Raw genomic sequence first — 27,982 nt, 5'->3', positions numbered from 1 at the left:
TCAAAAACCGCCAAATTGTTCAAACACCAATTTCTCACTCCACTTTAAAGGTATTCTTAAAAAGTCGCTACTCGATATTCCGCTCACTTTACTTTTTCAGTGTGACCAAAATCACCGCTCTAATTTCACTTCTCACTGACGTGAAAGCCGAAAAACGCGTGAACAGAGCGTAAAAAAAGACAGCGCACCAATACAATTCAAATTCTTTGAATTGTAAAAGACAGCGCTCCAATACAATTCAAATTCTTTGAATTGTAAAAAACCACGATGTCCCCAATAATAGCCGCTATCACTTCGCGGCTATTAAAAGAAATAAATTCAGCAGTAGTGGCATTTATTATTCGTGGAAAGGAACGGGCAACCTATCTTAGCAACCTCATGCTTTACAGTAGGTTCCACCAAATTTAAATGCAAGCCAGCAAGTATTTCAAAATAACGAACAGTCCACCCAAGGTCAAAGTCCAAATATTAAGTGTGGTAATGAAAATAACCCTATGACGCGCAATTGTTACATATTTGTCTTTTTTTGAAAATCTGTTTCGATTACATTTGTCAGGAGGCATGAAAAAACATCGTTTCTAAAAGGGTGAACGTTAAAAACAATAAACAAACTTACCAAAACCTCACAACCAGAATTCAGATTCAAGTTGTAACCTCAACTCGTAGGAAACTTCTTAAATACTTAGTGGGGTCCACTATTTGCGTCAGCGTACAAACTAAAAACGTTTCAAGCACGTAAGTATTAGAAGAGGTTTTTAGATCAGGCCGGTCCGCTTTTAGTGAGCAATTAAACCGCGGGCCAGGCAACAAAACGTAAAAGCAGAATAAAATAAGCTCAATATGGTTTACATTAAGGCAAAACGAGGTTACTGCGGCGTTTTTGTTATTAACTAAAACCAAAAAGAGTGAAACAACTTCTGGCATGATGCATTAAGAAAACGTCAAGCAACTACCACCCTGACAAAACTGCTTGTAGATAAGCTGAAGCTAAATAGCAAGAGGGCTTTTTATATCTAAGCCTCTTTCTGACATGAAGTATTCGGATGAAAGAGATAGCAATGGTTTGAGGTTTAACATGTCCCTGACTTCATAAAAAATCCACCTCATGTATCTAATGCTAAACATGGTTTAATTTTACTCATAATTTACTCTCAATCTCTTCATTCAGTGATTACATTTAAACAACATTGGCCCATTCGTGTATGCCAAATTAATGAAAGGGTTATAAATTATGATCCCTTAACCAAAACAAAATCAATTTCAACCCAACATTCAAAACAATTCAAGACTCACTTTCACATGGTAAGGTGGGTGTGTGACTTAAACCACAGAAAAAGATAGTTCAATCCCTGCTTCCGTCACTGCACGGACGACCTCTTTCTTAACTTTAGCTTGCTCAATCGTGGCTGCAACGATTCTCTTATGTGAACGAAAAGAAAGCCTTAAAGATTGTGGTTCAAATTATTATCAAAAAGGGCAACTAAAAGGCTAATGCTGTTGGTCTAATGCTGTTCAGCTGCAATAACAGAAACCACTATCACGATTTACTCTAAGGAAAAAAAATCATTTAAATTTGATTTACTCCTGAAGAAAAAAACCAAGCTACTCAGCCACAACATTTTGTAAAGCGGAAATAATTGAATACAAATAATTTAATCCCAAATGGCATAATTAACACGGCTCTCTCAAACATTTTCAATATTTTGATTTCAAAAACTAGGAGTCGACTCACCTTACGCTATCTTCCCTTATTAAATTCAAATTTTACAAGATCAAAATACGAAATATTTCAATCACTGTACATTCATATTGCCTAGTAGTCTTTGAAAACTCCGAACTATTAGCAGAGACATGGCTGACATATTCAAACACTTAACTATAAAAACTACAAACATGCGATTTCAACACGAAGCATAAAAAATAAAAAATTGTGTATACGGCACCCATTTTCTCCTTCGATAAATCACAATTCGGCGATAAAATACAATTTTGTCTACAAAAACAGCACTAATGCATTTCGATTGATTGAATCTAATTTGCGCTTAAAACTGAGCTTTATGTGACCAATGAACTTTGTCGTATACTCCACAAGAATCAAAGTAATTTTATAACTCCAGGCGATTAAGTAAACAGTCATAAGCTTGCCTCGAGTCATGCGTATACTACACGGAAGTTAGTCAAGGCCCAAAAAATATGAATTGGATTACAAGAATTCAACAATACTTCCGACTGTTTCATAGCAGAGATCAGTTTATAGCATAGAAAACTTTCTCTTACAAACAATCTAAGTAATACATCCAAAACCAAGAACTATTTCAAGCTAATCTAAGTAGATTTCAGCGCAGTTTTCCAAAGACCGAAATTTGTATGTGCATTTTTTGAGCTCATAGAGCCCAAACACCAATATTCTGCGTTCTTAAGACCAGCGTTTCTGCCGTTCACTTCTAAATTAATAATTGATCAGGCCAGCAGAATTAAAATAGTTGAAAAATTGCATATAAGTAAATCTATCAAATGGTTCCCAGAACGCCAGTTTAGCAGTAAGGTTTGATGAACAGCAGATTAAAAGAGAATTAATTAAACTGACATTGAACCAGTAAACTTCAAAAGAAGATTCAAGCTTAAAAAAATGGGTTGAGAACAAACACAATAAGGATGTTGAGAAAACGACTCAACCTCAAAAAACTTTATTGTCCAATAGGAAAGATACAAATTAGCTCAAGACCATTAGATACGCAGAGCTCATAGTGTACAGGATGAAAAAAATTCTCAAAGAAATAAGGATAAAGCAGGAAAGTGAACACTTTATCACATGAGTTGATCAATGTAATTTATTGTTACCAACCGATCTCGTTAAAACCAAGACTAAGCGCGTTTAGCACAACAGTAAATGATGAGGCGCTCTATGAGGCAAAATCACGATGAGGCGCTTTATTAAAACCATTTGTAAAACCGTAAACCAGTGAAAGGTCATGTAGTTCATTTTAGTTTTTCCCATTGACACTGAATAATATTTTTGAGCCTTTGATTCTCTAATTGGAACCTCTTTGCACTAAACATCATGATACATAAGCAAGCTCTCTTGTAAATTTTTAAACTCAAACGAAAAATCTACACGTTGCCATTCTCTCATAAAAATATTCTCGCTCGGATCAATGCCCCATTTTTATCAAGCATTCGAAGGTCATTTAAACCCCGTCACTGCACAAGCTAGGAAAAAGACATTTTCCAAGAGGTAAGTATTTTACCCTCAAAGCTCTTTACGTTAGAATTCATTCTTGTGCACTTTATGATTGTACTTTAGCAATGAGACAAATTCAACTGATTTTAATCTGCAGGCGAGCGATCCAGCAAGACATGAATAAAAAAGTCTCTAAGAGAAATCAAATTGATAATAAAAGAAAACGACAATACACTCATTAAAAAACTGTGCTCCCATAAATACAGTTGACTATGCTCAGCTACTGACTTCCCGAAGTTCAAACGTTTGTATAATTTTTAGGACAAATAATTTGCGCCTAATTAAAATCCACCAGACTTAATAAGTATAGTGTTTCAAAATTGTCGACAGCGAATGACAAAAAGCAGTTGAAGGGCTCTTAAAATTTCTCTTGTGTTTCCGTACAAAAGTCGTTAGTCGCGAACAAAATGTCAGACAACTAATAAAACCAACCAACCAGATCGCTTGCCTGCAGAGTGAAATCAGCTGAATTTGGTCTCATCGTTAAATTAGAATCATAGAAAATACACAAGAATGCATTGTAACGCAAAGTGCTCTTTGTGACAACCTATTTATCTTATTAAAAAAGTAACTGTTGCCTAGCTTGTGAGGTGTTGGTTTTCTATGACGTTTGATTGATCGCTAAAATTAGAGCATTGGTCATTTTCAGAGGAATTTTCAAGTGTAGCTTTTTCTGTTAAGTTCAAAGATTTACAAGAGAGCTGACTAATAGATCAGGAAGGTAGGCTCCAAATTGGAAATCAAAGACTTTAAAATTATTCATTGTCAATGGGAAAAACTAACATTAAGCACTTATGACATTTCAATGATTTACGGTTTCAAAGATGGATTTAATAACACGTCTCTTTGAGAATTTCTCACTTCCTGTAGTATTAAACAAGCTTTGATTTTAACGAGATCGGTTGGTATCAATAGATTACTTAATTGTATTACGTTTACGTAGATCAAAACATCTGATAAAGTGACTATTGTGCACTTAATTTATCCAGGTTTCTTTGAGACCTTTCGTTACCCTAAGCAATTGAGCTCCGCGTACCCAATCGTCTTGTTGAGCTCATTTGTAACTTTGCTAATGGAAAATAAAGTTTTTGAGGTTGAGTGTTTCTCAACAAACGAATATAATTGCTCATCGAGAAATATGTGAGCAAAGTTTTCGTCGGAAAATAAATGTAAGACGTGCGACCATTGCATAAAAACTAACCAAGGCTATCGAAATACCAGTTCACGTAGCTATCCCTTCGCAACTAAAGTCAATATTTACTTCAATGACCACAGGAAGCGCTGTGAAACGACGTAGGAAGTTAGATGAACAATGAATCACACTTACCAGCGGTGAGTAGCGATCAATGCCAATTGCCTCTGCTAGAACCAGATTATTCAGTGACCAGCACACCGCAACTCAACAGTGAGTGATATTTAGGAAAGATGCATACATGCAAGACTCAAGTATGGTTTAATAAGGAAACGGAGGCACAGAGGCGCAAGATGTTACAATACAACCTGTGCTCTTCCAAAGAGAGAGTGAACAAATTGTTGGCGAAAGAGAGAGAAAGGCCGCCTTCGCTTCAGAAGCAAAAGACGCGCAGCAGAATATTATTGAGGTTTTATTGCTTTCTTTCAGGAATTTATATATTAAATTGTCCCTATGCCAAGATACTACTAGTAGTAGTACTACTCAACAATAAAACTAACTAGATCGATGGACCAGAGCTTCAGCCTGCGTTTAAAGCTCAGGAAAATGGGGAAATGTTTGTGAAAAACGAAAGCCAAACTAAGAATGAGGGAAAAGTGAGAGCGAGAGAAAGAAGGGGAAAAGTGGGAGATAGAGAGAGCCTTGGCTTGCGTTTGTGGCAAATCCAAACACACTGTGGCAAACACAACCATACATACATACATACATACATTTAGATACACATTTGCATGATACATACTCATGATATGGCAACAGCACGTGTGCATAGCCTTGCCTTCATCCCTGGGTTTACAATATGTGTTCCCTCAATCGCTTCCCAACATTTAAAAGCATATTTCCCAGTGCTTAATTTAACTGTGAACAAATGAAATTAAAATTAGGCACAACGCGATTCCCAGTATATCTTTATACATGGAGACCATACGGACGTATTAAAATGTTTCAGTGCTGGCGATACGCGGCGGGCAATACAAAAGTATTCATTCAAGAGGCTTCTTTCCATTCATTCCACCATCTGTTCTTCCATTGTTTCAAGTTAGGTTCACCAACAAGAAGTACAAACTGAACTGGGCAACATTTCTTTTCAATCTTCAATGTGCTTCATGGCTTGGAGCTCAAAAATAGCACTAACTAGGAAACGAATGGACACAGTTAGCTAAAAATTGAACAACTTTGAAAAAAATTAAAGGGCTTTTCCAGACGAGCAACCTTCCAAAAAGATATAGCTCAGATAATAACAAAACACTGAAACATTAGTTTGACCATATACATTTCTTATCATTACATAGCAAGGCAATATTCATATTCACCCCCTAAGCTTGGGGTCACAAGCGGAAGAGATGTAATGGAACCTATTCAGGTGAAATAAACGTTCAAGGTACAGTTTAGTTACTAAGCACTTCATTTGGTACTAAATCTTGCTTCTAAAATAGTTTCACTCTAATTTAAAATTTTTTAGTTTGATTTCTTGGACCGCACTGAAGCCAGTGAGGAAACGTCTCTTGACTTCCACTAAAAACGTTTTCTCTGACCTCAAAATGTCAGACATGAGAGTATAAAAAGTACCAACGTGCGTAACAAATGACGTCAGTAATGCAATAGAGAACAAGTAGCATCAGATATCGAGCTAAAAATACCATTTTAGGATTTTGTTTAACAGATGGCCGCTAACAGAATTAAAATGACGAAAAAATCCTAGCGCAATCCAAAAAGTCCCGAAGATCAGCAGCAGAACAAAAACCATTAATGAAACAATTTTGAAAACTTAAAGGCGAAACACGACAAACAATTCACTTAAGACAAACTAAAAACGGAAAGCTTTGTCAAAACAAAAAAAAAGAATACGCTGTCGTCGATCACCAACTAAAACGAAATAAGTGAATAAATTATGACACTTCTTAAGCAAATTAAAAGGGAAATTAATTAAATGCATAAACTGATTTCTTTGATAGCATAAAAGAACCTGAAAGGCATGTTTTGCCAAAAAGAGGTTGTTAAACTCCAATTTAGCAGTTCTGAGAATCTTTATATCCGCAAAAGAAACAGCCATTCCAACCTTTACTCAATTAATTCATTGATTCAAAATCAAGAACTTCGCTTAACCTCGAAGAAAAGATTATATTGCTGTGCAGCATTCTTCTCGTCAAGCGAACAGAATAGGCGCCAATTTCTATCCAAAATTAGAAAAGATATAAATCTAATTCATAGCCACGTAGATACCAGCATATAAATCTAAAATAATCAAATCATAATCTCTATAATCACTTCTCCGCGTCATCATTGCATTTGAAGACCTGCGCCAAAATTCCAGGACTTAACAGGGCTTCTTTCATTCTGATTGCGAAAAGGGCTTAAGCTCCATGAATCTGATTCGGGCAAATTTCTTCATAAATAGATCCTGATCTCATCGACCAGCAGAAACTTCCACAATTTTCGATCAAATCATAACATTGGCCCCAGATCACATTAGTCATAAAGTTCTTAGTTCACAGCTACAGAACACAAGCCCAGTCATTAACACGTGCAATGGAGAGAATACGACAATCCAGGAAAAGGAGGAATCCTCAGATGATAATTTGATGAAAAGAAACAATTTGAAAATAAACCAGGCAAATGCAATTCCCTGCGTTTTACATACGCGTACAAAGAACACGTTCTCACGCGGTACTTCCAGAAACAATCTGAAGTAAGCTATAAGTCGGAAATACAGGTTCGTAATATCACAAATGAATACTGGCGCAAAAATTGTGAGCCATTGAAAGTCGAAAACTGAGTCAATTTTGAGGGCAAGCAGAATTGTGAAAATGAAGATTGATGTGACGTGTAGCAGCATTTCGAACACGGTTAGGCCGAGCCACTTTCCTAAAACAAACAGGTATTGTAGGCTTTCTGGGGATAAAGTTCTTGATCTGTTAGGTCACCGTTACATTTAATAGCAGTAGTGTAACCTTTCTCTAGCATACCATTCGACCTTGGACCGTTACATCTCATGGTCAATCTGGTTACAGTTATTTTAATTCACGTTTCATATTTCAAAATGATGCCGTACGACAATTACGAATTTCCTTCCATAGTCTGGGAAACACCCAGATCTGAAAACGTAACTTACCCAGATCATCTTTACTGATTACTCCAAAATTGATCACTGTATTGACAACGCCTCGCATCATTTTAAATCTAAAATCAAACAATGAGGCTCGGTCATGTGAGCTTGCAAATAACTATCAGACCCCTCTTACACAATTTTTCAACGCAGTCTTTAGATTTTTGGTTCATTAGAGCAGACTAAAGAAACATGAAATATTCATAACCTTGAACAACGTTCCAGAAATTATCCGATTTGCTAAATCGCAAAGTAACACTTACCTATTGATTGAAAAGTCAAATAAAATACTGAATCATTCTATAAAACCTACAAAAAAACATGTAAATAATTCAACCACTTAAAAAACGATATCAAAAAAACACGATATCAAAAAACTCAACTCAAATAACAAACACGACTAATGTCAGACGAGTTGCTCTCAAAAGTTAATTTCCACAAAGTTATTAAGCACAAAGTACTTAAAATTTCCACAAAGTACTTAAAAAACGATATCAAAAAACACGATATCAAAAAACTCAACCCAAATAACAAACACGACTAATGTCAGACGAGTTGCTCTCAAAAGTTAATTTCCACAAAGTTATTAAAGCTATAACGTCAGTAAAGAAGACAAAAGTGACCAAAAAATTGACTCCAAACGAAACTAACTCAAGTCGAATAAATGTCAGATGTTTTAAATAAAGCGTGCGCCCACAGAAGGCAGCATCGTTAGACAAAGATATTTTTCTCCTTTATAATTCCTATTTAAAAAACATAAAACCAATAAAGAATCTGAAGTAATTGGATCCAGATAAAATCAGCAATGTTGAGAAAAATCAGACTGATCTTAAACGAAAGCTAGTTGTAGCATTAAAACAAATCGAAAAACGTTGTTTTCAGTAAAAAAAAATTAGAGCTAAATTTGAAGGCAGAGACTTATTAAGCAGTCCCTGATATCTTAATATATAATCAATAATTGAAGCAGAACACTAAAAAATCAAAATTTAGAAAACAATTACGAGAGACAAAGACAAAGAACATTACAAAACGGCTCTAAATTACAAAAAACTTTTGCCGCAAAAAATGCCGAAAACATGAACCCTCAAGAAGAAATCGCGCAGCTTTCACCTTCACCCTAGATCATTGTCCTGCGGTTTTCCCGAAAAATTAATTAAAAAAATAATATAATTTGTGTTCCGCTGCCGGTTTATCCATAGATGCAAAAGTTTACATTTCAATTAGAAACATAATAAAACAAATGCACGAGAGAGAGAGCACTATTGCTCTGTTTGTAAATGTCTCTTAAAAAGGACAAATTCTAAGCCCTTTTCCTCGTCAAAAAATAAACGAATTACACAACTTAAGATAATTAACACCGGAGAACAATCAAGACCTGAGTCTTCAGTTATTATATGTCTGCTTTCAAATACAAACAAAACCACTTGTAAAACTGAAACTAAATTGTGATTAATTTCTGAATATTCGCCTAAACGTCTTTCGGTTTTGTCGAAAATTTAAGAAAAAACAATCATATAACTCATTTTCCGCTGCTAGTTTATCCAAGGACACAAAAATTTACATTTCAACTGAAAACATAAGATCAATAAACGCAGAAGAGAGACCACTATTGCATCTATTGATCTGTTCGCGAATGTCTCTTGACAAAATCTAAGCTGTTTTCCTCAGCCTAAGAAAAGATGAAAGAATTACAAAAAACTCATTAACTGCAGAATGACGCCCGCAAAATAAAGATTTTAGGTATCAGCTTAACCATTTCACACGAAACATTAGAACAAGTCGTAGATAAGTCTTTCTAAATTATCATAAAGGAGAAAACAGTTTTTTAATGTTCATGTGCAAACATATTTTGGTAATAAAAACCGTTTTAACTTGTCAATGGAAAACTTATCCAAGCGTTAAAAAAACGTTTGAAAGTTTACCGAAGTTGAACGTGTGTTACACTGTTTCATAAATTGATAATAATAGGTTGTCTTTACTCGTTCCCGGTTTGAAGTTAACGTCAAAAAATCCTGATCACAGCAAAAAACTGTCTGTTTCGGATTGATTTTTCTTAAGCTTTTGATTAGTGGTTGAACTACGATTCTGGAGCTGAATACATCTTGTTTTTCGTAGATGTAAAACTGAACCGTAACTCTTTCTAAAAAAAGTATCCTGATTCAATTCAGTTTTCAGTCCAATTTTGAACTTCAGTTCTCCCTGCATTCCCTCAAAAATATGCTACCTTTTCCTCGGGAATTACTATAAGAACAATTTGATGTCAGTTGTCAATTTTTTTATGATGCTGTTACTTATTTTGTGTACCTTGCTGAGATAACGCAGGCTCTTGATTTGACTGTTACCACTGTGCAAAAGTGGTTCAGTCGCATTAAGCTCCGAGTAACTGAATATATAATGATTAGAGGAAGAACAACCTAAACTGCGACGTTGACTATCCAACGCACGCCAGTTTTTTTCGCCACGTTAATTTAACGGACTTCAATTTAATGAGACTCCCGAAAACAAAACAAGCTAGCTCTCCGTCGTAGCCGCTATTATCATTCGAAAATACTTACTCCCTCAGAGACAGTGGACAAAAAATCGTTGAGTTGGCTCCAGAAATGATTCTCTTAAGGCTACACTTTTAAAACTCATATTTTGAATTACCTGTCGATTTTATACAGAAAGTACAGCGTATAATGAGCAACATTTCGGCTCCTTTTAGAGCATCTCGTGGTACACCAACATCAAGCTACACTAAGCAGTTTCATTGGCTACTCATAAAACATCCTATCCCCCTTCAAATATTCATCCATTGGACAAAGGTTGGATCGTCATCCATGTAAAATTCGCACGCATATTGGCGCTTTAGATTTTTGAAATGAAAAGGTGGAGAGATATTAAAATGCATACAATCTGAACTTTCTTTTGCTAAAAAAAAGCACAAGGACGAATCAGTCAGTTTTGCTGTCCCTTTTGAATGGAATAAGCTATGTCTTCAGAAAAGAAACTAAAACATGAGCTTGATAATAGCAAAGAACTTTTTGAGGCAGTTGGGTACAAACACGTCAAAAAAACATACGTTGAAAGGTTCTCACAGAAAACCGCGCAGAGCAAAAGCTATCGTGTTTAAAGACATGTTTACTTAATATCGAAATAGTCTTCCCTGTAGTTTACTTAAGTTCGCATTATGGAATTATCATCCGCCACCAAAAGTTGTTTGAATAAAAACCTATCTTAAAGCTCGATTCCGAAAAAAACAGGAAGATGATAATTATTAGCTGTTGATGTGCAAACCTGTTCAGCTGTGGTGTTTTAAGCTGTTTTGATTTGTACAATGGAAAACTTATCCAAGCGTAAAACTACGCTTAAAAGAATTCAAACCTTGTTTACAATACTGTTATTCGAGAACTTCTAAAGAATGCCAATTTTCTTTACTCGTTTCTGGTTCAAAACTAGCGTAAAAAATCTAGGTCAGTGCAAAAAAGATTGACTGTTTTTGTTTTTATTATTTTGTAAAATTTCATAAAGCTTGAGATAAATATAACGTGTATGATCTCGAATATGTGATACCGATTATTTAGTTGAGTTGTTAGCCTTTTTTTGCATTGCCGTTCTCTTTGTGGACCAATTTATAAACGTGAAACTGAAAAAAAAACCGGTTTTACACATGAATAAAAAACCAACAACATTTGCTATTCAGTTAAGCATTCTCCCATTAAATTCTCCCGAAATAGATAAAGCGCTGACGTTTTGGTGGCGCTTAAGCCACCTGTCAGTAAAACATAAAGCGGCTATTTTTCTCAGATTTTCAAATGCAGCTTGCAAATCATTGAAAATTTTGAGGGGGTGCAGCTTTACATTAACTAAGAGAGATTTTGTATTTAGACTAGAAGTACACTGAGCAAGCCATCTGGTTCAGTTGAAACTTTAATTAGTTTTTTTTTTACTTTTGTTAATCGATTTGTACGGTCTGTAGAACAAAATGCATCAGCCAATATACTAACTGAGTAGTACTTAAATTTTTGTTTGCTTAAAAACGTTTCAAACTAAAATGAGATTTTTTTTTTCCAAAAAAAATCAAAAGTCGACAATTAAAAAGTCCTTTGGTATCCCATAACCGGAGCTCCGAGCATCTCGCGAAGCTCACAGGGAAACTCACGAGCTCTCCTATTCTCTTCTCAAACGTCCCACTCAATTGCCACGTCTCATGACTGCGTATATCAGTCATAAGAGAACGCCTGAGCAGTTCAAAAGCCGAGTCTTAAGAAGAAAAAGAGACCAAAACTAACAAAAACTAGATAGTTGCCAAGGAGTTGCTAGGATATTGTTCCTCAATTGGCCGAGAAAAACTGACAGGCTTGAATGCTAGCATATTCAATGTGAAATTCCAATTTAAGCTCCTCTACGTATCCATTTTTTTCGTTTCGAGCATCAAACGGGGGTTGATTATCGGTTATAATTTTTTCCGTAAATACCGCTCTTGTGTCCTAAATCTCTCGTTCATGTTTTCTGATAACCTGTCAAACTATTAATCTTTCTTCCTTAAGGAAACTTTCCTAACTCTTAACTTTTGTGTCAATGACGTTGATTGTGAATTCGACGTACTCAAGGTACCCTCCTTGGTCGTTCCTGAAATCGTTGATTCCCTTGTGTCCATCAACATGTGAAAATAAAGGGTAAATAAATAAAAGCTGCGCAAGAATCGAGGAAAAATGTTGTTTTTGAGTTTAAACTGAAGTAACCTGGGCTAGCCGTTACAGCATATGCATTGATTTCTTCATCGATGTCAACTTATTTCTGACTGATTATGTTGTCAGCTAAATTAAACCAGGCTGAAAAATTAACAAACATAGCTGGCAGATGCTCAGAAAACAGCCGCAATCATAAAAGAAACTGACCCAAAAAAAGAATTTTTTGAAGTGCAGAGATGCTATATTTTGACTAAGAATCAGCATAATTCATTCCAGCTTCTATTATCTGCCCTCAGATGCCCTTCAATTGGAGTGACGCGCATTCACTTGGCCTAATTCATTTGAAATCAAATAAAGAGAAATGAATTTCAGAGTGAGGAGTTTTTGAGAGTAGGTAAGTCAGTTCGGACCAAAAACTTAATCTAGCGAATGAACAAAAAAACACTCCACAAAAACAATAAAAATAACTTCAGAAAGCAATTCAGTTGAAATTGCATTAATGAATGAACAAAAAGCAGATGTGAGGCGATTGTGACGTCATATGGTCATAACAAAAATACTGTTGACGAAATAAAATGGCCGGAAGAAATCTGGAACCAACTCCAAGCGTCGGAACTGCACAAAAACCGTACATGTAGCCAACCCCAACGCCTTTCTCTTAAAATAGTAACGTTTTTTTAACTGAACAGCTTTGATCACAAAAATTTGGTAGAATTTACACCACTGTCGTAAAAAGAAAGGTTTGAGCATTGACATCATTGGAAAAAGTAAATATAAAAACACCAATAAAGACAGCATTCAGCTGCAATTCAAAACACCGCAGATATTTAAACCTTAAGACATGATTTTGATTTAAAAAATCAACTGACATTTTGAGACTGCAAATTTTCATTTTTAACATATGGTAACGTTGGAAAATGGCGAAAACTATTCCGACGACAAAACAAAATGAAGAACCCTGACAGTGGAAAAAACTTTAATCTAGTAATGAAAACAAACAACAAAAATTAATACCAGTAATTGAAATTAAACAGTAATAAAAAAACCAACAAAGGACAAAACAAAAACAGAAAGAAATTGAACACAAATAGGCGAAATCGGATTATCATATATGAAATTTTATAGACACAAAGACACCTTACGTTATAAAGCGGGGCTCAACTCATGAAATATCACAAAAAGTTGCCATATGCGCTGGTTTTTGAAAATAAGTCCTCGTAAAAATCCAAAAACAGAAGAAAAAAATCAACTAAGAAATTGTGACATTTGTGCCCCTTTTATACTTGAAAATCATTGTTAGGCTCTTAAAAAACTGTAGTATTTCAAGATGGTTTCATATTAAATCAGCATTGACAAAGAGTTATTTCCACAAAAAAATTACTAACAAAAAATAGGCCGATTAGACTAAAAATGGCTATCTATATGGTCCATTCTGTCAAAAACACCTGTCAAAGTCGAAATTCACGTTATGAATTCGAAAGTCATACAAATAAAAAGCCACAAATGAACAAAGAAATTGAGAATATGTGCCCATTTATATTTTACAACTCATTATAAGACTCCAAGACACTGGTATCCATTTCAGAGCTTCACAAATCAAAGCAGCTTCAACTAAAATTTCTCGCTATAAAAAGTCAATTGTAAGCAGAAAATACTGGGTCACTTGGACGCAAAAACGGCTAATAGGGTTATCTATATGCGTCGTTCTGTAAAAAACCACTTTCAAAGTCTAAAAGTCATTCACTGATCGAAGTGCATGCTCAAAAAACGTCTCTCGCTTAGAAAAAAAAATAGTTCCTACAGCAATTGTACGCTTTCACTTTTAGGTCAAAACTTTTAGGCCGTCTGAACGAATGGTACTTCCGGTTTAAAAAACCTATACTCATTTTAGGGTCGTAAAAAGGCCAATATAAAACCAATACTCCTTTTCGAGTCGTAAAAAGACCGATCAAAAACCAATACTCCTCGTTGAGCCGTTAAAAAACTGGAGAAAGCCAATAATAACCTCAGCTATCGCTCTGCGGCTATTAAAAACATGAATTCAACGACAAATTGTTTTCTATCCGATCAAAACTTAATTATTTGACTTCGAGAGCAATCCTCTGGCTGAAAAACAGTTTATAATCGTACATTTCGTTAAATACCGTAGAACATAGCTACAGATAGGACTATTATGGAAGCGAAAAGTGTACAGCTTAATATAATCAACAAAAACGAACTTTGGCCAGTGCTCGTTTGCCATGTTTTTTATACCTCAACTTAGCCCCACATCACTAAAAAAAGAAGCATTTGAATCTGAAAATAATTTCCACTGGCACTTTAAAAAAATTGCCCAACAGATTGAAATTGTTGTGCAGGAAAGCAGCATTTCGAGCCATTCAACTTTAATCGAAGTCTAAAGTAAATTAATACCAGTATTTAAATTAAACAGTAAATAAAACAAAGGACAAACAAAAACAGAAAAAAATTGAACACAAGTAGGCAAAATCGGATTATTATGTATAAAATTTCATTGAAACAAAGACACCTTACGTTATAAAGCGAGGTTAAATTCATGAAATATCAAAAAAAGTTGCCAGATGCATTGGTTTTTGAAATTAAGTCCAAAACCAGAAAAAAGAAAAATCAACTGTGAAATTTGTGCCCATTTTACACTTAAAATGCATTGTTAGGCTCTCAAAAAACTGTAGTATTTCAAGAGGTTTTCATATTAAATCAGCATCGACTAAGAGTTATTTCCACAAAAAAAATTATTAACAAAAAATAGGCCAAGTAGACGAAAAATGGCTATCTATATGGTCCATTCTGTCAAAAACACCTGTCAAAGTCGAAATTCACTTTATTAATTTAAAAATATATATTTTCTAAAACAAATTAAAAACAAATATTTATCGTCACTAGCGTATAAACGAAACAAACAGCTCATTTTCCATGTTGCAACAGTCTCATTTTCCATGAAACAGTCTCATTTTCCAGGTTGCAGATCAATTTCCACTTATCCTTGATTTACACCAATCTTTGCGATGATCTTTAAAAGGATATGCTTGTTTTTAAATCTGAATGGCCATGTTTTGCCAAAAGTATTGTGTTCCCACGTTATCTCATTATTTACTGGAAATGTAAGAAAAATTCCAATCCCCACATCACAGCTAAAGTCCACGTATTGAGCAGCATATTATAAAATTCATTTATAATAATAAATTGATTTGTACGTCCAGTAATTTAACTTATCTAAACAGACATTAAACCAAGCGTAGGCGTCAACTAAAAACCTGAAAAAACTACCATTCCCTGTAACTAAATCGCGCTATGTATAAAAGTCGGTAACTGCCTCACTGGCTCCATTGTACTTCCTATGAAATAATAGCTCACGTCAGCTAACGAGGTTATTGCTTTCGTGTGAACTAAACACTTTCCGAAAGGTATTTGACCTGTTTTGACATTTTCAACAACGTTCCTTGACTAACACTTCAAATACTCACTAAAAAATCAACGTATTGCAAATGTATTTCCAAAAAGTCTGCGATAAAAACTTCTGTTAAATGACATACAAAAATTAAAGTGCAAGAATTGCACTGCATTCACATTAAGCTACAAAATCGGCAATTTGATATGTGACATCTGATAAGCTAAAGGATCATATTAAAAAATTCGATATCAGACTAAGCAAAGATTTCCTTTAGTCGAAGCCATGATAAATGCCAACTACTCTTGATTTTGTATCCGCTATCACAATGTAAGGGACTTCGACTCATCGCTGTTGACCAATGACACTGTATGAAGAGTTACGTTGTTCTCAGCTGCCTTGATAAGGGTCACAACCTCTTTGTGGAACGCCCATTTCACATCAAACCCGTTCACCTTAACAATCACTTCACCCCCTTTCAAGCCAGCTTTTTCAGCTATACCTCCCTTATCAACAGTTTCAACTGACACAGGAACATTACCCCGTACTGTGAAACCAAATGATTCGCCGTATGATTTCCTTTTCAGGTCAAATTTGGCGACTGTCGTCCAATTATTTTTAGCATTGAAAACGTTGAGAGGACCCAATTGTGCGAAAATGTCTTCAATTTCCTCATTTTCAAAGTCAGGCTCAATTTCTGTCACCTTTTTCGACGAAAGACCGCTTATCGAAAGAGGTTGAATTTCGAAAAAATCAATGCTTAAATCGTCACCTCTTTTGCTTGTGAGCGAATTTTGGAGTTTTCCAGATCTTTCCTGTGTGTGCTCGAGAACTTCCAGTAAGGAATCAATGTGTTTAAGATGTCGATTTGACTTCACTTTGCGGAGAGCTTCTCCGTGTTTATCCACAGCCATGTCAACATACGCTCGAGTAACATGAGCAGCCATGCTGATAGATTGAATATTTTGATCATATATATCGAATGGAAACGCTTCTACAGATTGAACTATCCTAGCAGCGTAGAAATGCGCCAAAGCCGAGTAATGACTGTATTTGGCTGAAACCAAAACTGACCATGCTTGTGGCACATCAGAATTAAGTCTCATTAAAGCGTCCAGTTTCTGATAACTTTCAACAACACTCATCAAATAATCAAGAAGCTTTGAATTGTTGGCTTTCTCTTCGTGTTCAGTCAGAGCAATTCGTTCATACAGACATTCTTGTGCTTGAGATAACATTAGAAGCTGCAAAACTTCCTGACATTTCTCTGAAAGATCAGACGACGGGGTGTTGATGAAAAACTTTCCCAGAAACTTAAAAACTCCAGCAGCAAACTGATAATGCTTTAAGGCTTCCTCGGCACCTTCACAGTAGCTTCGATCTTGTCTTGTAGCTATCTGGGAATGCAGGCTTCCAATGTTAAACAACACACATGCCTTTTCATAATCAATAGAAAACTGAGTGTGCAGGGTGCCCGCGAGACAATCGAACCAACTAAAATGAATTCCATTACTTCTTGAATCTGATTTGAAAAACCGACTTTCAACATAAAACAGATGGTTGAAATATTCTTTCAGCAACTTCAAACCACCTTCATCGCGGTTTGGGTTCAAGCTCTTCTGTCGCAACGTATAGAGCGTTTCAAGTTCTTCTTTATATTGATCAGGGCTTTCGCCGTAATGTTCCAAAATGATTTCGTTGAAACTTAGTTTAGCTGATTTCTCTAACGGGACTGATTCCTTCAAACCCACGGCAAGCATGGTGAATGTCATCCTGTTTCCATCTAAGTTTTGGTAGCTGTCGATATTGCTGTTGAGTTCCTGCAGTTTCTCTCTCAATGTCGCCCATTGTGACTGAATATAGCTGAGTTCTAAGGCAGCCCTATCTTTAATTTCTTTCGATTCGGTTGCCTTGACCAGATTTTCCGCACCTTGATATGTTTTATGACTTTTAAAAATTTGCTTATTCAGCTCTTTTCTTTGTTGCTGTATTTTTTCGCGAACTGAAGCCATCGCATTTTCTGAAAAATCCCAATTAAGTAAGCAATCACTAATTACTGACATTTCAAGATTTTTTGTAGGGGACCGAGAGCGCGTGGTGCAGAGTGAGAAGGACACTGTTAGAACCAAACGAGTGTAAAGCAGAGTGCTTTAAATGAGACGTTAAGACAAATATTTCCAGTGCTCCATTTGGTTTATTTTAAGAACATCATATTAAAGGCGGCTTTCCTGAAACATTACCAAAAAACAGCGAGACGAAAGCTCTATCCAAGGTCAAATTTCCTAGCTCAGTGGAGTAAGGAGGGGGTGATTGGAATCAGGTGGTCCAAAACTCCACAAAAACTGATCTAAACCATGATTCTCGACAGCTTCGATTATTTGTAAATTATAGAATAAAAAGCTCAAAGAGCGCTGCACAGCAATTTAATGCCAGGCTTTATCTATTATTTGTTTTCAAGAAAAAATCAAAAAGCTGGAACAAAAATCTATCATGCAAAAAAATCTATTGAAAAAAAAACGTACCCGGAGATTGTCGGCAATATCCGCCGTTGATTCCCATAACGACGATTGAGATTGAAAGAACAGAAAATGGCAAAAAATGATTTTTCTACAAATGAAAATAAAAATGCGAACTATTTTGATGTCATTTTGTAGTTAGACATACCTCTGTTTCTTATTGAGGCAATACAGGGGGCTAGTATAAATCCCAATAAGCAATAGAAATGATAACTAAAACTAATTATAAACAAAGTTCAAGTGACTCGCATGTAAAGTTGAGCATTATGGGTTTATCCCGTTTCTGCTTCTGAATTCATATCCTTTCGACTGTTTCCTTTTTATTTTGAATCGCTTTGCTCAACAACTGCTGCTTAAAAGCACTTTAAGCAGAATGCGCGAATATGAAACTAGCCTAGAAAGTTAAAAAGATTTCACGAAACATGCTGCAAACTAAGGTAAAGCGAAAAAAACTTTTATTTGACGAAATAAAAAAACAGCCGAACGAATTCCGGAATCGACTAGAATCGTCAGAACTTTACAAGGAAAACTTTAAATGCAATTGAAACCATTACCTTTCGTCTTAAAACATTAACTCTTTACCTCACCAGAAATGATTTCATAAATGATAAAATTTACACCACTCTCATTAACAATGAACATTGACATCATTATAGCAATTTAAAAACTATAAAATTATCACATGATTCAGTTAAAACACAAAAACCCATCAGATTTATAACAGATGACATAATTTTGACAAAAGAATTACTATAAAATTGATACTAAAAAAGCTACTTCCAGAGATTTGAAAGTTACAAACCAATTTAAAAACAATGAAGTAGAAAAAAAGCATTAAATTATTCAGCATTCGAGGCTTAGAAAAATCAACTAGCCGTCCTCCTGTGCAGGCGAAAGAAGAAAAACAGTTCGCCGATTGGAATAAAAAAAAGATTTCTAAACCACAGTTACGAAGAAATCCTTACTGAATTTTAAAGACAACACAAATTTGAAAATTAAAAAATTATCACATAATTCAGTAAAAGTACAAAAACCTATCAGATTTATAACAGAGAACATAATTTTGACAAATTTACTAAAAACTTATACGGCAAAATTTCATATCTGGTAACGTTGAAAAATGGCCAAAACTTAGTAGGATGGTCAAATATTGATGAGCTCAAAAAGAGACAGAAAAAATTGTCATGAAAAAACCTGACTACAGAACTCCACAATCAGCTGTGCGACCCGAAAACACATCGGTAAAGCACAAGTTAAATGACCTTCTTAGAAACTAAACTGAATTTTTGATAAACAAAAGAATGACAAAATTTAGAACTCAAAATTTGCGTCTGGAGTCACTTCAAATAAAACAAAAACCAGATATACTGGTCTTGTTGCAGATAACCACAAATTGAGTCAAACTATTGCAAAATGGAAATTAATCAAAAAAGACAAGAAACAGAATATTCATACGCAAAAAATCTTCTAAGACCCAAAACCGAACCACTAAGAAACTTCGCAAAACAGGATAATCACTAAAAATTGGTTAACAGAATTCCAGCAAATTTTCATTGCCGAATTTTATCAAAGGAAATCGATTGCAAACCAAATATGAATGAAAAGCCTAAAATCATTAATTTTTTCAACAGCTGATAAAAGCTGATCAAATAAAATTAAAGGTCTTAGGGGAAAAACATTTGCTGGAATGTGGAGAAAATGCATACATTGTAAAACTGAAAAGCTACTTCCAGAGTTTTGAAAGTTAAAAACCAATTTGAAAAAAAATGAAGGAGAAAAAGAAATGCATACAATTATGCAGCATTCGAGGCTTAGACAAACCTAATAGCCGTCCTCCTGTGCAGGTGAAAGAAAAAAAACAGTCCTCCGATTCGAATTAAAAAAAAAACAATTTTTAAACCACAATTACGAAAAAAACCTGACTGAATTTTAAAGACTTAACACAAAAAAAACTGTTCAAAAAAATAAAACCAAATTAAAATCCCTGACGAAACATGAAAAAAGTTCTCTATTCATCAAAAAAATGAAAACAGTTCAAAGATTCAAAACCTTAAAATATTATTTAAAAAGTCCACCTAGGATAAAAACTACCAACCTAGGATTCAGAAGAATTTCATAAGACAAAATTACTTCATGTAATAACAAGGCATTTAATGTCTTAAATACCAACAGGACGCCTAATGCACTGATTTTTGAAAAGAGCCCTTAAAGGTCCAAAAACGAAGAATTTATTGAAAAGTCAAAAGTTAACTAAAAAATTGAGAATTATGTGGCAATTTTAAATTTGAAACGCATTATTAGGCTCTAAAAAAATTGGTATTAATTTCAAGAACGTTTCATATTAAATCAGCATCGACTAAAAGTTATTTTCAAAAGAAAACAAATAAAAAATGGGCAAATTTGTACAAAAAAACGGTTATCTATTTGCTATATTCTGCCAAAAGAAAATACTTTTCAAAGTCAAAAAATCATTCACTGAACGCAGCGAGTGATCAAAAAACTTCTTACGTTCAGCAGAAATCTGTTGACCGTAAGAGATTTTCTCAGTTTTCCTTTTAGGTCAAAATGCCGCTTGAACAAATCTACTCCCTCTAAAACATAACTGGAAGAACTCTGGTAGCGACGGACCTTCACTGAAAGCAATCAAAATTGCAGCCATTATCTTTTGTCTGAAAGCAATCATTCTTTGCCTCATGAGAGTTAGCTGCAAAAATTGGGAGACAACTAAACACCTGTCGTAACGAGAAAAATTCCAATCGGCATTAACTTTGTTGAAGAAAACAAACAAAAACAATTAATAGTCATTCAGAAACAAACAATACAAAAACAAATTTTTACAACTTTCATTCTTGTACAGGCAAAAATTTGAAGGAAAACTCAAGGTAAAATTTTGAGACACCAAAATGTTGCATTCTTAGAGACACCTGATTACATCGAAAGATAGCCGGAATCATTAAGATGGACAAAATCATATAAGCTTTAAAAACAGAACGGGAAAATAGCTTTAACGAAACGAAATAACTGGTACAAACAATTCAGAAGTCTTCTATTAACTCTTGAACTGAAGGCACATTGTGAAAGCATAAGGCAGATAGCATTCTTAGAGACGAACTAATTGTAAAAAATGAAAACTAAAATTTACTTCAAAAAAACTCACAAATGTGCATCGCAGCATTTGAAAAATTTTACAAACACTTCCCGATGTCGGAGATAATACGCTCAAACTGAAATCAAATTACGAAATTTAAAATTCATCAGGAAAAAAAGCAAACATATTTAAAAGGGCAAAAAACAATTATAATCAAAATCTAGCCCCACGAAAACTCACAGAAAACAAGCATTAGTCGATTGGATTGTAAATATGAGTCAAAAGCATAACAGTAAATCCAACAACATCTAATAGCTGCATTATAATAAAAAAAATCAACTTCAAAAAAACTTGAAAAATATTTTAGACGAATCGAAAAGTCTCAGCAAATTAAAGGTAATGACAAAAACTCAGCATAGCGATCTGCAAGAAACATACGTGTGCCTCATGCTAGAATGAGAAGGTTAGGACACATTGAGAAAAAAGCGCATCTTGCTACTTTTGCATGTTGAAAAACAAATTGATGAAATTAAAAAAGAAAAAATTATTTGGCATTAAAATTTTAGAAAAATCGGATAACTATTCTCCGAACAGAATTCAAAGAGCTGAATCGTTGAAATACTTTGTGTCATATGTCAAAAATGCTTAATCAAACTTTTTTGAATTTCAAAAACTTACACCCACAAAAATTTAAATTTATCCATAACACGACTCAACACATAAGACTTTATCAATTGAAATCTCTGACGAAGCACAGAAAGACTAATTCTAAAAAGCAAATCAAAGCAAAGAAAAAACAAAAAGAAAAACTTGAAAGAGAAAAATTGAACAGAATGCCATAAGTTGAGATTTAAAATATTTCCTGTGCTCTGATAAGCAGAATGCCATAAGATGAGATTTAAAATTATTCCTGTGCTCTGATTGCTTGATCTTAAACTCGGTACCTTAAACGCAATTTTTTGTGAAAAAAATAATTACAAAATAGCGCAACGAAGGTCTATCCGTGGCCGCAACCTCCCTCCCCCATCAGGGGGAGTTGTGGCCACGGAGAGGCTGACTGGAGCGCAACCCGGCCGCACACCATAGATAATCAAGGGACGACAACTGATTTAATTCGCCATTTGTTTTATTCGTTGTGTTCAATTTGAACCTATCACATAATTCGGCCAATCAAAATTAAGTGTTTCGCTCTAATTCTCATTTTTTTTCTCATTCGGCTCTGCGCCCGTTTGGCTCTAATTTCTAACACCAATGCAGCGCATGAACAATAAACTTCTCTGGATTCGAAAAAATTAGTTCACAGGGCAATTTTAAACTTTCGCTTTTAGGTCAAAACGGCGTTTGAACAAATGGTACTTCCGGTTAAAAAACCTCAAAAATCAATACTCCTCTTCGAGTTGTAAAAAAAAGCGCTACAATAGCCAGCTGAGGGTGGCTATTAGACATAATAATTGCTAGTGATTTTGTCACAATGAGGCAGCAGTGCTCTTGACACGATGCTGTATTCAGTCATCTGACATCAGTGCCCCAGCTAGTTAAAAGGCGGAATAATTTAGGGAAATCTGAAAGTTCCGGTTATCCTGTTAAAAGAACTGAGGGGACGTTTACCGGATACGTATTTATGTACTATATCTTTTAATAGTCTGAGAGGTACGAAAAATAAAAGGCTATACACCCTTGGATTGGCTGCAACACTTCTGGATCACGCACTATACAGTAACTAGCCACAAAAATCACAGAAAAGACTACACAAACTCAGACGTAATAACAAATATGAATTTTGCACTCCTGCTCAGCACAGTTTTTTATTGCAGAGGCTACCGGGGACGCGGTCCCAGAGCCTAGCAAATTGCTGTCAGTTTAAAATAAAAATCAGCTTTGCGGAAAAATTAAATACGCTGCTGTGATATTTCAGAGTAATAAATGGATGACTGTTCCACCCATTGTGTGGATCATAGCAACTTTCTCACGATAAAACCTTTAAAAAAACTTTTGTCGAATATATTCTAAGGTCGCGAACATCATATTTGATAAGTTCAAGGCATTGAATTTCTTGGAGGACATTGATAGCTTGGTTAGGGTCGTTGGATTAGATATGCATGAGGGAAGTTAAGTTAAATAGAAGCAGAAAAACCCAGAACATCAAAAAACCCACTAAAAATGAATCTTCCCAAATTACAGAAACAAACGCTAAAAATGGAAACGGGAAGTAGCGTTCGATAATGGAATTGGTTTTTCGCGTATTTCAAAATAGGACAAATGCTAAAAACTGGAAACCAAACGGAAGCTGAAGACCGATTAGCAAATTAATAACGATTAGCAAACGTATAAACAAGGAGGAAAAACTATTAGCCTCGTCACTTTAATTTCATGAAATTAATACTTTACATTTAACAGAAACTGTACATTCGAGCTTTTTTCCAAAGCATTGAAAAAACGACTGATTAGCGCAAAGAACTGCAAGACCGCTTCATGACGAAAAAGTTAAGAAAGTTAAAAGCCTCTATCCAATTTTTCTGTCAGTGACGCAATTGACATTGCGTCACCGGTTCTGTACTCAGTGATACGTCACTCAATGGATATGATCCAATAAAATAATAGTAAATTTCGTTTTTTCCTAACCAACGTTCTTTTCAAGAAATCTTTTTTGATATGTTGGCATTAACACTGACAATCCAATAAATCAAAGCAATTCTGTCTGTCTCAAAAATATTATAATAGACTATTTAAAAAAAATTGAAAATAATCTTGACAGTGTCGTAACACCATACGGTCTGCACATTCAGTACAAGCTCCTCATTTTTCAAAATACAATCTGCAAAACAACTGAAACACATAGATTATATTAGCACGGATACAGAAACCTCAGTAGCAGAATTAGTAATTGACACAATGCTTAAAACAGACCACTTCTTGTAACAAAAAATTGTCTTCTCGTTTAACAAAGGCAAATATAAGGCAGCAGTTCTAAAGAAAACGTTATCGAGGCTACCATTTTCTTCTTCATTCAATTGATAACTGAAATACTGATACTGAAATATGGTAAATTAGTCTTTTTAGACATGAACATCAATCAAAATACCTGTAGAAAACAATTAAGAGTGGAACAGGAACCAACATATACGGGAATTGTCATGAACTTCCGTAGCTGTGCACCAATCGCACATAAGAGAAATATCATAGAAGGGACTGTTCACCGGGTTTCCGGAAGCACTAGCACACGGCAAATTTTGGCAAAGCTCTGATGGAAAATGAAAACATTTGGTTAAAAAATCAATAACCTGAAGGCTAGACCTCTAGGACTATCAACAAGGCTTTACAAAAAATTATCAGTAAATCTCAATTGAAAAGTGGTAGCGAGAAAGTATAACAGACGGGACAACAACCACCATCGAAAAATTTTAAAAGTAATTTGCCTGCAATACGAAGGCAACATCATCCTGCAATTGAAGCGAAAACCGAAAAAAAAACGTTCAAATTGACAAACATCTTCATCACGCGAAAACTACGAACATGGCTACCGTCCCTGAAATCTAGTTCTGATAGCAATTTGAACATAGACTACATAGCTCACAATTTGACTACATAGCTCATGTAGTCTACGAACTCAACTGTTGCGGATGCAATTCAAACTATGTCGGCCAAAGTTGTTGACATTTGACCACGAGAATTTAGGAGCAACAAAAAATTGATTCATCGGTGGGTCTGCATAATGTGGAATGCTTTGGGGCTCTTACAGCCTTTAATGATAAGATAATAGACCAGTGCCAGAATACAGAAGAACTTATGACCAAAGAAAGTCTACACAAAAGTAGACGCAAGTCACAAATTATTGCGCGAGACTTACAATAGAATTACAAGAGAAGGGAACTAACACTGAAATATTAGGTGCAGAAAGCATGTTCTGCTTAGCAAAGTTTCCGAATTGCAATGTGAGCAATGCTGATGGAAATCTTCCATTCAAAATTTATTTAGAGAGAGACTCATGCTATCAATTTTAAAACTCTTTTAACCTTCTAACAAACTTTTAGAAGAAAAGCTATTGGAATTTCTTAGAAATTTGAAAATGTAAATAAATAATCAAGACTCGTGACTGTCTATGCATATTTGGAAACATCTAACTTAGCAAATTTTAAAATCATGACGATGCAAGGCAGCATGCCCATGAAATATTCTCTCGTTAGCGAAAGAAAACTAGTAGAATTTCATCATAACCATTGCTTATTGCTTCTTGTCAACAAATGCTTTTAGAAATTCAATTGGTGACAATCTGTTGGATAAATAAAAAACAGCTGAAAAATTTCAATTACTTAATTTTTGAAATTGTTCTTCACACACCTTGCTTACATTGTGACAACTTCTTGTCCGTTGTTAAATTTTCATGTATAAGATGATCTGCTCAATCAGGACCCTTCAATTTTGATGACATAATCGAGGATTGCGTGCTTAGATTATCTATAGAGCAGTGAACGCGCAAACCACTTTGACCACGCACTGTGCTTTCTAGGGTGCTTAAAGACAACACATCAATTCTTTGTCTCAATTAACATCTATTAAACGAATGCGTCAAAACCAACATATTGCAAAACAATTTATTCTTGCTGATTTTAACCCTTTACCAAAAACAAGTTTCGTTAAACATTGCAAACAATCGGCCCATATTGTTAACAAAAGCTATTTCTAAAACACGTTTAGACAATTTTCATGCTCAAATATCTGCACAACTAGAAAGAGAAACAGGTTTTAACCCATTACAAATTGATCTATGATCAAAATATTTTTTTGATGACGTATTGCTACACTTAAAAGAAGATTTCAGGCAGGCAAATGATTTCAAGGAGACAGTTCATGCTATATTTTTAGACGCCACCAAAACATTTAGTTCATCAAAAGCTTTTACAAAACTTTTTCAATTGCTTTTTTGCCGAATTCAATTTTACTCGTACAAAAGTTTCTCTCTGAAAAAATTACAACGTGTGCATGAGAACAAAGTATACTCGAGCTGAAATGGTTGCACTTGGAAAGATTTTTGTTTGTTTTATGTATCATTACTAATTTTATCCAATGCGTTTTTTCATTAGTATGCATTCAAAACACTTGTATTTTCCCATTTCGTATATAACACTTTCAATTTCAATAACACATGGCTGTTTTAGTTCAAATTGAATTCAACTGTTTTTCGCTCTCTAAACTGCACTGCAACCAAAACAATCGAAGGGCTGGGTTGGCAACAGAAACATTGATTGGGCTACGCCTGACTAATTGTTAAACGCAACCAAAATGAACAAAAAAGTGTATCTCCCAATCATGATTGAGACTCTAAACGTTTGATGAAGAACCACTGAAAAGGTGTCGTGTTCGAACTGTTTATAACTTGCAGCATGCAGAAGATGGTAGAGCTCAGACAGGGAATAAACATCCATCAATCAGTTTTAATTGTCCTCAGTCGTGCAGAAAAAACGTAAGATCAAAACTTTGACTAGGATGTGCTAATCGAATCAGTTCAAAATGTACATCCTAAAAATAACTTCAAGCTAGGAATTTAATGAAATAGTGAATTTTAAACCGCAATAACTTTTAGAACGAGAAAATTTTATGTTCATAAGGATGCAATCATTGTGAAAAAATGATCTTTACATATGATAATATTATTTTTAGTTTGTTATAGGTTTATTCGAAAAAGTGCTTCATTATAAACTATTTAGAGTAAAAAAAATTATTTTTTTTCTATCAGCAAACTCGGCTGTTATAAACTTCATGTCAAAGGTTAGTCTAGTCAACTCAAGCGTAATTTGAGGGTTGAAAGAAATTTTTCCAAAGGTTATACTAACGACAGAAATTTGAAGCTTGTATATATACTCGAATATTGTGTTTTTATCTTTGAGAGACAAAAAAGCCAAGATACCTTGTAACTTGGTCAGGATAATGAATTGGTCAAACAATAGAATTTAAAAGAGCACACAATTCTACACAGCAACCAGAGTAGCTGCTTGATGAATCCTGAAGTTGGTGTTCCTGATGAGAGTCAATTGTCACCCTGCGTGCGGGAGCTATTAATCGTTATAATTTCTGATAAAGAACAGCGAGTAAAGCATAAGAAACAGAGTTGCAATAGTCAAGCCGCGAAATAATTATTACTCTCACCAACTCCGTTAAGACATAGTTTCCAACTGCAACAAACACTATTTCCATGAGCATTGGAAAAAAAATTGGCATTTTAAAAAATCTGAATATCTAGAAGGAGAACAATTTCGAAACCCATTGAAATTTGGTTTAGGATCAAAATATTTTTCTCCTGATGCTTTGCTATTCTCAAAATATTGTTTAGGAAGGCAGTTGATTAAAAGAGATAGTTCATGCTGTACTTTTAGACGCCTCAAAAGCCTTCATTTCAATATCACAAAAGCTTTTTATTCAATATCAACATTTATGGAAAACAATTCAAATGACAACCAAAAAAATGAGAACTAAAAGCAAATACCTCGGATTATTATTTGACTGTCGTTTAAAATTTGAAAGCCAACGGGAAATTTGTTTTTTTTTTACAAAATATGGCCATAAGTATCAAAACAATCAGAACAATCAACTCCCTTAGATCTTAATTAATGCTTTTTTAAATCCCTATTCTCTTTCTCATATTGGCTACGGTAACTTTTTTTTAACGGTAAAAGGAAAAGTTTGTTAAGTTCCCTGGAAAATTAGACAAATAAGGGCCTGGAAACTGTGTTTTTCTCATCTATAAAGTCATCGTCTGAACTGCGTT

At 34.7% G+C, this 27,982-nt stretch overlaps 4 protein-coding genes across 5 annotated transcripts in view; all 4 read right to left on the bottom strand.

The window, feature by feature from the left end:
• Window positions 1–4,901, bottom strand: part of LOC142339246 (uncharacterized) — a 33,907-nt gene extending 29,006 nt beyond the window's left edge. The window contains exon 1 of one of the 2 annotated variants that reach the window (XM_075389111.1): window positions 4,569–4,901. The gene's annotated coding sequence lies outside the window, so the exon portion shown is untranslated. Of the gene's footprint in view, window positions 1–616; window positions 1,483–4,568 lie in introns of those variants that run through there. The other variant, XM_075389113.1, reaches the window with a different exon arrangement.
• LOC142339245 (T-complex protein 1 subunit theta-like) overlaps window positions 1–27,982 on the bottom strand; it is a 300,794-nt gene that overhangs the window by 114,330 nt on the left and 158,482 nt on the right. The window lies entirely within an intron of this gene.
• LOC142339249 (transmembrane protein 203-like) overlaps window positions 6,479–27,982 on the bottom strand; it is a 179,986-nt gene continuing 158,482 nt past the window's right edge. The window contains exons 2-3 of the mRNA XM_075389118.1: window positions 7,543–7,613; window positions 6,479–7,295 (exon numbers count right to left, since the gene is read on the bottom strand). Coding sequence (XP_075245233.1) covers window positions 6,904–7,295; window positions 7,543–7,603 — 453 coding nt within the window. The 5' untranslated portion in view covers window positions 7,604–7,613 and the 3' untranslated portion in view covers window positions 6,479–6,903. The remainder of the gene's footprint in view (window positions 7,296–7,542; window positions 7,614–27,982) is intronic.
• Window positions 15,702–17,663, bottom strand: LOC142339239 (rhophilin-2-like). Its single transcript, XM_075389100.1, has one exon. The coding sequence runs from the start codon at window positions 17,625–17,627 to the stop codon at window positions 15,939–15,941; it is 1,689 nt and encodes a 562-aa protein (XP_075245215.1). The 5' UTR covers window positions 17,628–17,663; the 3' UTR covers window positions 15,702–15,938.

Source organism: Convolutriloba macropyga, chromosome 5 (genome assembly GCF_964194025.1).
Source record: "Convolutriloba macropyga chromosome 5, txConMacr16.3, whole genome shotgun sequence".
Lineage (NCBI taxonomy): Eukaryota > Metazoa > Xenacoelomorpha > Acoela > Convolutidae > Convolutriloba > Convolutriloba macropyga.
This window is presented reverse-complemented; position numbering and strand designations above follow the sequence as displayed.